The sequence below is a fragment of the Drosophila suzukii genome, chromosome 2L (genome assembly GCF_043229965.1).
Source record: "Drosophila suzukii chromosome 2L, CBGP_Dsuzu_IsoJpt1.0, whole genome shotgun sequence".
Lineage (NCBI taxonomy): Eukaryota > Metazoa > Arthropoda > Insecta > Diptera > Drosophilidae > Drosophila > Drosophila suzukii.
Window position 1 is genome coordinate 8,218,804 of NC_092080.1, and position 12,538 is coordinate 8,231,341.

The 12,538-nt window shown below is 38.0% G+C and overlaps 2 protein-coding genes across 2 annotated transcripts in view; one reads left to right on the plus strand and one right to left on the minus strand.

Moving 5' to 3' along the window:
• Positions 1–12,538, plus strand: part of haf (leucine-rich repeat and fibronectin type-III domain-containing protein hattifattener) — a 58,123-nt gene that overhangs the window by 28,583 nt on the left and 17,002 nt on the right. The window lies entirely within an intron of this gene.
• On the minus strand, positions 2,088–4,493 carry nis (no individualized sperm). The gene is made up of 2 exons (XM_017087445.4): positions 4,120–4,493; positions 2,088–3,892 (listed from the first exon to the last, which is right to left on the minus strand). The coding sequence occupies exons 1-2, from the start codon at positions 4,298–4,300 to the stop codon at positions 2,127–2,129; spliced, it is 1,947 nt and encodes a 648-aa protein (XP_016942934.3). The 5' UTR covers positions 4,301–4,493; the 3' UTR covers positions 2,088–2,126.

Genomic DNA, 12,538 nt, shown 5'->3' on the forward strand with positions numbered 1-12,538 from the left:
GGCTTTTGCTTTCCACGATGTCGAGATCGAGAGACTTCCGTCTTAGCCTTGCACTCAGACCCCAATCTGAAGTGTTTACTGTTTACACATTTTCGTTTAAATTTGCATTTTAATTTATTTGTCCGACGTCTTTGTTTTTCTCTCTGTTTGCCTTTTTTGCCTTTCTCGCCATCTGCGGTGTCCATTGCACAATTCATGGAGTTCCAGTTGACGTTATTGCCGCTTTTGTCTAAGACGTCTGTCATCGATGCACAAAATGAATGTTTAAATCATTTAGGAAACCAAATGCTCTAAAATATAAATTGCTTTTAAAGCATATAAAGTTGCAGAGTGACCATGCGGCTGGAAAGGATTTCCGTCACTATGCAAGGTCACACTGCGCCAGGGAATCTAGTTATATTTTCTCTTACAAAATGGTTTTTTCGCTGTGTAATGCTGCTATTCGCTGTTTTTTCTGCCATTTGGCAAACTTAGTCCATTTCTGTTTACATTTCGCCTTCCGGCTTCGCCCGTTTTACTTGCAATTTATGCACTGACCTGTTTTCATTAAAATTTCGTTGCCGTTGTCTCTCTTTCTCATTCTGCTCACATTGCAGCCTCTAATTAATTTGCGCGTACACTTATGTGGCCTTACTGCCAAGCACTTGTTTTTACCATTTAAGGGAACTAAAAACATCAAATGAAAGTTGTTTTCAGCAGTCAAATGGTTTTATATTAATGTTCTTAAAAGGCATGTTAATTTATACTACTTTTAAAACGATTTAAAGAGTAAATATACTTTTCATGAAGAAAAAATTAAATAAAATTAAACATAAATTCTTGCATCATAGCAATGCTGTTTAAATATTTTCAATTCAATTATTCATGTTCAAAATGTAAATGGCATCTGACTAATATGCTGAATAATTTAAAATTTATGCTGAAGGAAGTCCGCCCTTGTTGTTAACATTTGAATAAAGGGCAGATGACAGTTTTGCCATATTTGCGGTGTCCTTTTTTTTACATTCCTGCCAATAACCTTTAACCAAGCTGGGCCAGAAATGTATTTATATTTATTCCTGTCATGTTTTGTAACCGTTAGCTTGTTTCAATTTATGGCAATTTTATGCATTTAATCGTTAGCCCATTAAAACGATCCCTAGCAGTCCATTCAAGTCATTCATTTTTAGCCCAGAATCGGAAGCAGAAACAAACTCACACCCGATGTGAACAATAAAAAATGTTTATCAATCCCTGCCACAAGCACGCTTCGAATGCTGCAATGCGAGCCAAATTTAAATGAGCCGCAAAGCGAAAATAAATGTTTTAAAATATATTTCCTCGCATATATGCACACATTGGCTGTAGGTAACTGCGTCAATTAAAACCTCACAGTAAAAAGTGCAATCAATGATAATTCCAAAGTGTCGCACACAGCCATGGAAACTTGAAAATTAATGCTCTTGGCCAAAAAGTCCATTAACATAAATCGCTTACAGTCAACATATTTTATTTAATTCTCTTATGGAATTACACGGTGATGCAATGAATACTAAAGTGTAGTGTTCTTGTGTGTTCCGAGATTAAAATATGTGATGATGGGATCTAGAGCAAAGGAATCTGTGCATATTCATTATTTTACAAGGGAAATCTTTTGTCGTCAATTTTGTAAGAGTTGTGTAAGCTGCAATTGGCAGGATGACTTATAAAACATATATAATGCCTACTTTACAGAAATAAAATATTTCTGAAATATTAACAGTATTATAAAGGCTTTAAAATTTTTTTTTTATTGAATAGAAATTAATATCAACCAAAAATATGCCAGCCATGAAAAATTTAATGAAAATTCATTGTCAAATTGATTGAATAAATTTCAATTAGCAAAATGCAATAAATTATATTTAAGCTCAAATGTTCATGGTGGCTATCAATTGAAAGCCTAATTCAAGTGGCATGTATAAATTGGGAAATGTTTTTAAATCTTCTTCCTAAAAATACACTCTTAAGAAGATTAAAATCTGTCCCCTTTTAGTCTAATTTTAAGCTCCAATAAAAAGACAAATTACTGATTTTAGCACAGCAATCTCTTTAATTTTGTTTAGTTACCAAAAAGTAATGAGATAATTAGTATGTAGGGTAAGAATCTATGTCCATCCAGTGTTCTTCTTGGAGAGCACGACCTTCTGCATGTGCTCGTCGGCGGTGTGGGTGGTGTGACTTCCGCCCGCATGACGCGGAGTGCACTTGACCATGGGAACACCGGAGGCACCTTTGGTCCAGGCACTCGTCGAGTGGGGGAACTCGTCCTTCCGATAGTAACCCATAATGCCCGACTTGCGGATCTGACCCAACTCATAGGTGACAATGGGTCCCAGACCGGTGGAGCCCTTGGCATTCGGCAAAGAGGGTACCTTTGATCGTTCCACAGTTCGCATCACACATGTAGTATCGCACGCCAGACAGGCCAAATCCTGCATGACCTTGACCCTCCCAGCAGCCGCAGCACAATCATCATTGGTCATCTCCATGTACTTCTGCAATGCCTCGGCTATCATCTGCACCCGCCGCTCGATCATCTCCCGGAAGTCCTTCAAACTCAACTCCAAAGCGTCAATGCCCAAGGTCATACGCAGATTGTCTATAATCTGCAGGACATTCTTCTCATTCAAACTCACAATGTGGCGCACTTCGCAGAACATCTGCTCCAATCTGGCTTTGTACTCCTCGAGTTGTTCCAATGATACCTTAGTGGCCAATTGCTGGAAGTCCACCTTCTCGGCCAGCAGGAGTTCCACCTCTGTCTTATCGATCTTCACCTCATCCAAATGGGCAGCAGATTTTTTCAAGTTTTGTATCTGACTCACGCAATCATTGAGACGAATCATCATGCCACTGGTCACCTCCTTGTTGCTGGCCATATAGAGCTTGATATCCCTAACTGTTTCCCCTAGATCCTTCATCATGTCCATGAGTCTCTGGGAGTCCTGTTTTAGTAGGGCAGCTGCCAGCTCATTAACCTTATTGGTGAGGGCACAAAACTGTGACTTTAGATCCAGTAGCTCATTTAGCATTTTCTCAGGGGAATAGCAAAGGGGCTGTTCCAGGCCAAGTTCCTCTTCCTCCTCGGGCTTCTCCACTTCGGTGGGTGCACTGGACTCCTCCTGGACCTCCTCCTCCTCCAGGCACTCCTCCTCCTCGGCCCCCACAATCTCACCACTGGACCAACTAACCGAAACCTCATCCCCGGTCGTTCCCATCAGAACCCTCAATTGCTTGGCTATGTGACGAAGTATCTTTATCCTTTGCGGATTCGGTTTGCGATCGATTAGCAAATGGGTCACATTGTTCACCTGCTCCATGGTGATCTTCAGTTGGCCGGTAAGATTGCTAGCAAACTGTTGCATCTCCATGGCGGCCTGTTCCTTTTGCAATTCGATCTTGGAGAGACGTCTTTCCAGACGCGTTAGATTGTTGGTTAGCGAACCATCCACTCTGGACTTTTCGCGAGTGGAGGATCTGGAGGAGACCCGCGAAGCCTGTGGGACCAAATCTTCTGCCTTGGCCTCGGCTGACTGCTCCATTTGGACTTTAGCTGATCCTGTTTCAGCTGCCGGAGGTTCAGCTGGAGTGGGAGCCGGAGTAGGCTCGTGGGTGGAAGCCACTGCTTCTGGCGTAGCCCCTCCAGTTTCCGCCGGAGCGGATTCGGGCGGAGCTGGTTCTGCCGGAGCAGGCTCCTCAGGAGCAGCTTCCTCTGGGGCAGCAGGTGTCTCAGGGGCCTCTTCAGCGGGCGGAGGTGGTGGTGGAGCTTCTGCCTCCTCAGCTGGTGCCTCATCCGCCGGCTCAGCAGCGGCTCCTTCTTCGGCATCCGCGCCAGCAAATAGTCGAAACTTCGAGGTGTTATTCAAGGTCACTAGGAAATAATACAAAAATATTCATATTAAATGTTTTGTTAAAACTAGTATGTTAATTTATTTTTGCTGTTGGTATACTATAATAAATTATTACTTTAAGTCTAGAAAAATCTATTCACATAACCAATAATTATAAAATTTAAGATCTAATCCCTTTTTAAAAATATATAATAATATCTTGCAAACTACTGTGAAAAGTGGTTGTATGAGTCCTTTCTCTACTCACATAAACTGCTTTGCAAGCGCACATTAGCCGCCATATAGTCCTCCTGCTCGACGACCTCATCCAGGACCTCCAATCGCTGGGCAAAGCACGTGAGCAATACGTGCAGTGCGTAGAAGTTAACATGTCCCGATTCCGGGGAGCCAATGGCCACGTCTATAAGTTCCTTGTAGGTGAAAGTCATTTTGTGTGAAAATGTTCGAATTTAGAAGCAGTTCTCTCAATGAATTTTTCTCCTTTCCGGAAAATTTCAAATAAACAAAATGTGAACTGAACAGAATGAGCTTGTTAAGTGGAATACAAAATTATATAAAGAGTTGATGGAAAATTCAGAGCCTGGTGTTTTCGGAGCAGTTAGTTTAAGGAGTTTACTGGGAAATATGGTAAACTGTTTCAGGAAATGAAATTGACATAAAAAGCTACATTTGTTGTAACATTTTTAACAGAAAATATTTTACCATCCTTTAATTCATTTAACGAAATATTATGGCAGTCACTGGGGTAAATCAAAATTACTTGAACATAAAAAAAATAATGTTATTAATTATAGATGCTAATATTAGGTTACTCAATCTCCGGTAAACTCCGCAGTAACGATTTAAATTATGAATTATTAGGTAGGTGTGGGTAAATACGAAATGCGTTTTACTCAAGCTTCGTTTTGTGGCTGCGAAAAAATGCTTCACAGCTATTAGGGCTTTATTAATTTTTACACCATTTTGTGTTTAATATTTGCTGCCCGGGCAGTTATTATGATTACGTTCATTTAATGAACATCATCAACACGGTTAAGTTTAATTTTATGAAGCTGCTTCTGTTGTTTTTATTTTTTCCCCTTGTTTTTGGAACCAGCGGCAGCAAACAAAGATGCAAAATGATTGCGGTGTGTGAGTGAAGATGATGCAATTAAGTTGAATCAACCAAAAGTGGGAAAGCCTTGGGCGAGCAGCCAAGACAATGTCTAGCAAATTGTGATTGTTCTCAATCCGATTGAGACATTTGACCAAAATTAATGTTTCAATTAGTGGTAAGAAGGCCAAGAACACACAGATTTATGCCACTGAAGTGGGAAACTGTTTTGATTACCTCTACAAGAAAACCAAAAATTCAGCCCATTCTGTGCGATAGTTTGGGGGTAGAATTCCCATTTGTCATGCCTGCAAACGCAAACCATTTTCCCTCAATCGACAGCCCTCAAATTGGTTGGTAGTCAATGTTTGTGGCCTCGTAAAATCTAATTTAAATGCAAACGCAAATGTCAAAAATTGTAGAATTAAAAATCACATTCGGTTTGATTCGGGCAGACAGACCGGGTACACATTCCGGCGCATCCAGTTCAACTATTGCTGATAGGGATTGTATGTAGTGGCGGTAGACTGGGCGTATGCGCAACATATTTTCAGCAAACTGTCACATCGCGTATACGCAATCAGTCGGCAGTCAGTCAACAGGATGCCACATATTGGTAAAAATTCACACGGATAGTAAAGTCTAATAAAAGAAAAAATCAAGGAGGGTGGAAATTAAAGGTGTCGTTTAAGGAAATACCCTTTAACATAGCTAATATATAAACTATATAAAATTAAAAGAATTTCCTTTTTTAATTTTGTTCCCTTTCAACAATAGTTTTATTTTGATATAAAATTTTATATTCATAGTTTATCATTGTTTAAGTCCCATTTGATGTAACCCTGTGACCAACAGGGTATCATGAAAAATGTCGAAAATCCCTGGTTATCTGCGAGATGCGTTTGAAAGGTTTTTACAGCAAACGTCAACCATGTTGATTGAACTGCCTGAAAGCTGTACACCCCTATTCCTCATCCCCTCATCACATATATATATATATTTACCCATTTGTGTGGCCATCAAAAATAACAAATTTTTTACCAATGGCAAGCTAAATTTCATCAATATCAAATGCCGAACGGCCAAAAAAGTCTCCGCCCAATATCGAAAAATATTAAAAAGTGTCAGGTTTTTGCTGTCATCAGATTATAAGCTTCATGATGTCGGACAACCGGTTTAAAGTTGAGAAGATATAAATAAATTTTTGAGCAAATAACTCATGGTTACGGCAAATATTTCATTACAAATTGAAATTCGTAAAGTTTCATTTATATGCCATGCGGTTATTCTGTTTAAAGTATGCCTTTAATTTATGCGCAGACATCAAGCGACAGGAAGGCAGCCAAAATTGCAGCTCAGGTCGCAAAAAGAGTTGGCAAAAACGTCCAGACAGACTCACACTCACACACATATACTCGCTTTTATGCAGGAAACGGAAACGGAAATATGCGCAATTTCTCAACAAGACAATGTCTGCTGGTAAAACAAAAAGAGAGTAAAAGCGAACAGAACAGGAACTTCTCCTTGTCATTTTCATTTCTTCTACTTGCCTCAGAAACTGCTCAAGTTTTCCTCACTGTTTGAGTTTGCCTCAAATGTTTCTTTGTCTTGGGCGAATTTTTAATATCAAACAGGATTTGCCGAATGGAAAGTAAGTCATAGAGAAACTTTGTATAATTATGCAAGTGTCTGATAAAGCTGCTGGAAGTGTGTGCGAACAATTTATGCATAATTAAAACTTGATTATGCGGTTTTCCAGCCTGGACTGCGTTGGAGTTTTCCTTAATACTTTTTTAAATGAGTTTTTGAAACTGTTTTGTTGACTCTGATTAAGATTTAAAATGTTGATTTTATTATAAAATCTATTTTTCGCATGCAATTGGCTAGGACAGCAGTCTTTTTGTATATCACACTCAATTGTTTGCCCTTCCACATGAGTAAATTAATTTAATTTGTCAATGGCACTCCTGCTTAGGTCTATGATTTTATGTTTCTGTCAGCAAAAGTAAATCTTGTCCTTTCAGGCATTTGTGCAATAAATAAATTGAACACCATATCTTGTCAATTACTGTGCAGCAATGACTTCTTCGGCAAAGAGATGAACAATTAGAGATGATTTGCATTTGCCACTTGGGTCAAAAGCGCAGTGAAGAAGCTAATTCCCGATCTGGTTTTATGTTTTCAACAGCTTCTTCTTCACCATCTATCGTTACAATGGGTCGTAAAGCCAAGTCAAACGACTTGACTTTCTGCCTCACAGCAAGTAGCCCAAAAGCAAAGCAAAAGCAAAAGCAACTTCAAGTTGGCTGGAAATCTCAGTTGGTGGCGAACAATGGCCGGCGATAAATGGCAAAGTCGCAATAACATTAACCGTTAGCCTGGCCCACTCCCAACCCCTTTTTCCCACCCCCATTTGGCTTCCTATGCTTCTTCTTCTTCGGGCCAAAAATGCGCCAGTTGACCCAATTCGTATTGAAGCGCGTTCCCAGCCAACTCAACATCAACTCTTTCAAACGGATCGGATTCAATCGCCGCAGCAACAACAACGACGGCGATTCCATTTTGTCTCTGCTCCCATATTTGGAGCAGGCACACACAGACATGCACAGAATGTTGGGAAGACAGTGCACTGAGAGAAACTATCAAGAATAAAAAATTGTATCTCTTCTAATTTTAAATATCTTCTAAGATCCTATTTTTAGCTTAGGGCATCCATTGTACAGTATGTAGGGACAAACATCTTAATTCTACATTCTTAATCCAAAACATAAAATTTAAATATACTTATTTATAGGATAGGTGTTCTCCAGGAAACATTACTAAAAATAGTTAGATTTATAGGGAATTAAAGTTCCAAAAGTTAAACTTTATTGGGTACCCATAACATCACAATAATTATGTAAAATATTTCTAGCTCAATCCCAAGATATGGCAAAAATTGCCTTAACTTCATTATAATCCTTTAAGATCATCACATTTTTATCACTACCTATAGGATATTGTATAAGTTACTTAGATAAAATATAAGAAACACCAAAAATACTATTGTTCAAGGCTATTACACACTATTTTTAATCTATTGTGCTATTTCTTACATTCAAGTTTTTTTTAGAAAAGTTCTAATTTTGTACAAAGTATTTCTCTCTGTGTAGTGTTGTGTGTTTTAAGCAGCCCATGCTGGCACTTATTCCACATTGTCTTCTACCCCTCTTAGTCCCTCGCCCACTGTTTGTGCGGCAAGCCGCTGACGTAATTTACTTGAACATCGCCAAATGCATTTCCTATTAGAGATGCCCAAGTGGCTCTTGCAAACTGGCAGTAGTAAGGTGCGTTCGGCGTTACGCAAAAACTTAAATGGCAAAAACTGAAAATGGGTCAGTGAGGGAACGAGTTATGATGCGGTGGATTCGGTGGAAGTGGGTCAGCGTACTTTTATAGGCTTGATTGATGGATTGATTTGAGTTTAATGTACTGCTTTTTACTGTTTTCTCTTGCTAGTCTAGAAATGCCTAAGGAATTATTTATTATCCACAATAATTTACAACCATGTTTTAAATTTTTCAATGAAATATATTTTTATTGAATATATAAACAAAATAGAACAAAGAAAAATTTAAATACAATTTTTCTATTACCTTTTATCTTTACAAACGACAAACGATATGCTCTAAGATGTTTATAGTTTAACTATATTATTTTTAACAACTTATATTACGATTTAATAGAATTATTACAACATTTTATACTTTTAAATATATGCTCTGCATATTTTTTAATTTATTTCCCTTTATAATAAACCCACTCCCTTTCCCACCGCTATTTAAGAGCAGTGTAACCCAACTCAGTAGCCGAAAATCCGACCGCAGTTAACTTGGCGCAAATGTTTGCCAGGCCAAGTGTTCCCCCAGCCAACAGTGCGTATGTGTGTTTTTGTGCCAGTACATACATATCTAACCAAGAGTCTTTATTTGTCTACTGCTGGATTTGCTGTTGTTGTACAGCCCTTCCAATTGGATTTCCAATTTCCTTGACCATTGATTCGTTTCATTTTTCATTCAATTCTCGGCAAAAGAAATTTAAACTTTTCCACTCCGCTTTCGACGTTGCCAATTTAATTAGCCATTAAAAATGAAGAAGCCGCGTTGAACCGGCAGAAAAATCAACGGACACGCGCCGCATATTTTCCATAAATATTTTGTCTGTTCCACTGGCACACACTTACAATATTTTTTATCATTAAAAAAAGCGATGCCCGCCTTTGCGGGTAATTTATATTTATGCCACATCGGTCGGATGGTAGCGAAATTTACGCAGATTTCTTTGTGCCTCGGCGGTCGACACTTAAATTTATTTATGCTGATATGTGAGATTCGCTTCATCATCATTTTGCCTCCCCAGAATCTGCCACTTAACACCTTTCTGGCAGCATCTGCCGCCACACCCAAGCCATGTTAATAAATGTCTGCGTCTCAGCCTCCGGACTTTGGCCAACCATCCGCAAACCATTTTCATGGCAACCTCCTGACAGATGAGTTGATCTGCGTTGCCTTAACTTCGTCCTCATCTCGACTGTCTGGCAAGAAGAAGGCGAACTGGATGCGATATTACAAACTTTTTTAAAGCTTTAAGCTGAGCGAAACAATTCCCATCCGAATTGCAAATATTTGCTTCAGGCGTGCAGGGGGGACAAAAAAAAAAACAACGACAACCCAACAAACAAACAAGCGAACAAGGTTTACAAGACTCATATCAATAATCCCATTTTGGCAGATACTCTGGTTTTCACTTGAGCAACTGGAAAATCGGTTCAACACGAGAAAAGTAATATTTCCCCAGCAGTCAAACCAAATTAAATTTGTTTTGCTCTTGTGCTGGCATGACAGAAATAATCGAGCGGAAAACTTAATGACACTTAAATGGGAGCATGATATATGAAGAAGCTTATTATAATCCAATTTCAACCACTAACTGTTAGGAAAAACAGTAATGATTAAAATATAAGCAAATAAATATCTATATAAAATAGTTTACCACATATTTAATATTATAACTAATATAATAATTATAAATTCTCGACTTGAAAGTAAATTATGCTTACTTAATTGGATTATTTTTTAAATTTTTTTCTGTCATTAAATTTTACGAAAATCGGTTTAACAACAAACGATGAGTCCCATCCCCACATAGCACATTAGTTAAGGTCACTTACTCAAGCGGATGTTGCTTCAAAAATATTAGTAACCAATTTATATTTTTTAATGGCCCAACCCTATTTAACATATTGCCATACAAAGAGATGATTTCATCGAAGCCTCAAGAAATGCTTCGAAATCAAAAAAGAGATGAAGGCGTTCATCCGCTGCCCCCACAAAAATACCCATTATTTAGCATACATCATTGGAGATATATCACTTGAAGAAGGCTAATTGGTGGCAAACAATTGCCGTCTTCAATTACAATTATTTACCATCACTTTGCAGAGCTCGAGAGCCAATTGTCTGGCAGGGAATCTGAAAATACGAGGGCAGGTGAGGCACTTGAATTCGCCTACGAGTATTCATAATTTAAACTCATCTTCATCGCCTTACTTATGCATACAACAACTGAAAATTTTGTAATAAGCCGCTTAAGACGCGTGCTCCCCCAGATTGCAGTCACAAATATACGAATTTACATACTATATATGAAGGTATGTTCACAGGTGAGACGGGGCTGCAGTTGACAGGAAAATATGAAAGAAGACATCGGGTAATCCCACCTGCCTTCACCTGAATTTGTCGCCACTTTTGTTGTTATTGCTGATGGTGCTCTGCCAAGATTTGAGCTTAATTTTCAAGCATGTGTGGCTAAGGGTTTCAAGATGAGATTCCCCAAAATAGGGAAAAAATATTTTTAAAAAAATATTGATTTATTAAAATTGTTTAATTTTGATTACACCTTTTAAGTAAATTTGTTTTTTTTAAATGTATTAAGGTATTTTTCTTTAAGGTATTATACAAGATACTTAACTCTGTTTTGATTTGATTCTCAAAGTAAAAAAAAATATTTTGTACTTATTAAAATTTATCAATTTGTTATCAACTTAAAAAGAAATATTTTAGCAATTATTTAAAAAAGTTATAACCCATTTAGGGATTAAAAAGCAAATATCTTTTGAATAACGTAACTTTTCTTTTTCATTCCAAATTATTATTCATATCTTCTTTTAAACCAAAGAGTATTTTAAAATTCCACCACTTGTTGACTTTTATCTCTGTTTCTCAACGCGATTTTCTTCTTTTATTACTCACTTTTAATTATTGAGTTGTGAAACTTATAATCTGTGGCGATTCAGCTCGGCTTTTTTCAGTTCGCTTTTCTGCAATGAATATGCAAATTTGTGCAGCTTAGCGGCGATGGTGGATGGGTCTGGGCTTACTTTGCCGGCTTTTCCATGGATATCTCACTATGCCCTATTATTATTTAAGGTCTCTGGCACTTGGCGAGGCTTTTGCATATTTTATTGTGAATTTCAGAGAGAGAATTTAGAGCTAAATTATGGTCTGTGGGTGGGGCAGTGAAAGAGTGCTTATCATTGCAGTTTGTTGGCTGAATAATTCATGTCCCGAAGAGAAATGCAATCGCCTTCGTTGCTCGAAAAAGGACTTGAAGAGTTTTACTTTTATGATTTTTTTTTATATATATTCCAGATGTCTTTCTCCGTTTCCCAGTCGATTCAATAGAAAATTGAAAATCTCAGACCGAGTGTGTGTGTGTGCGCTATAATTCAATTTTCTCCTCGATATAAAAAGGGGAAAAGTTTCATTAAAATTCAACTGCATCAGCAAGATTGTTACATCCACACACAGGCAAACAGAGGTGGACCACAAAACCGCCAGCAAATCAATTGGAAGCGAACTTCACTTTTCACCCACACCCCCCTTTCAAATCAAACCATTTCATGCCAAATTGAATGCAAGAATTTAATTAAGCCTTCGCTTTGGCTTTTTTGCAATATTATTTTATTGAATATACACAATATACATATCTGGCTGCCTCACATATGAATATCATTACAAATATGTTTGGCTTACTACTGTATGCACAATTTATTCTTTGATTTATTGAATGGCCACTAGCAATGAATTCGCATAAAGCAGCCAACAATAAATTCATTGATTGTGGTCCTTCGGTGGATCGATTGATGGCGTCATAAAATCATTGGCAAGGTGTCTCACTAACAGAAAATGGATAATTTAACAAGGAAATTTTAGGCAGTAAAGATATAATAGTAAAGTATTATTTCTTAAGACCTAATATAATCAGCCATAATAGTTGTCCGCAATTTCGAAATATATCCAACTCGAAACTACATATTTGCCATAAAACTCACACGAAATTTAGTAAGCGATAAGTTGCAAAGTTAATCTGCATCCCACATCCTATTACCAACAACTTTAAGCCTTTAAATGGATGCGAGTTTGGAATGTGGAAGCCGGTTGGTTTGAGCACTAACATGCAGCAGATCCCCTGCATTTAAGCACCGGGGCAAGTGCCCCGAAAAGCCCAGGCACTCACATAATTCCTGCCCTCA

Excerpts from the sequence above, each read along its gene's own strand:
- nis (XM_017087445.4), bottom strand. The coding sequence starts at position 4,300 with ATGACTTTCACCTACAAGGAACTTATAGACGTGGCCATTGGCTCCCCG. Across the intron at positions 3,893-4,119 it reads GCGCTTGCAAAGCAGTTTAT|TGACCTTGAATAACACCTCG; the intron begins GTGAGTAGAGAA and ends ATTATTTCCTAG.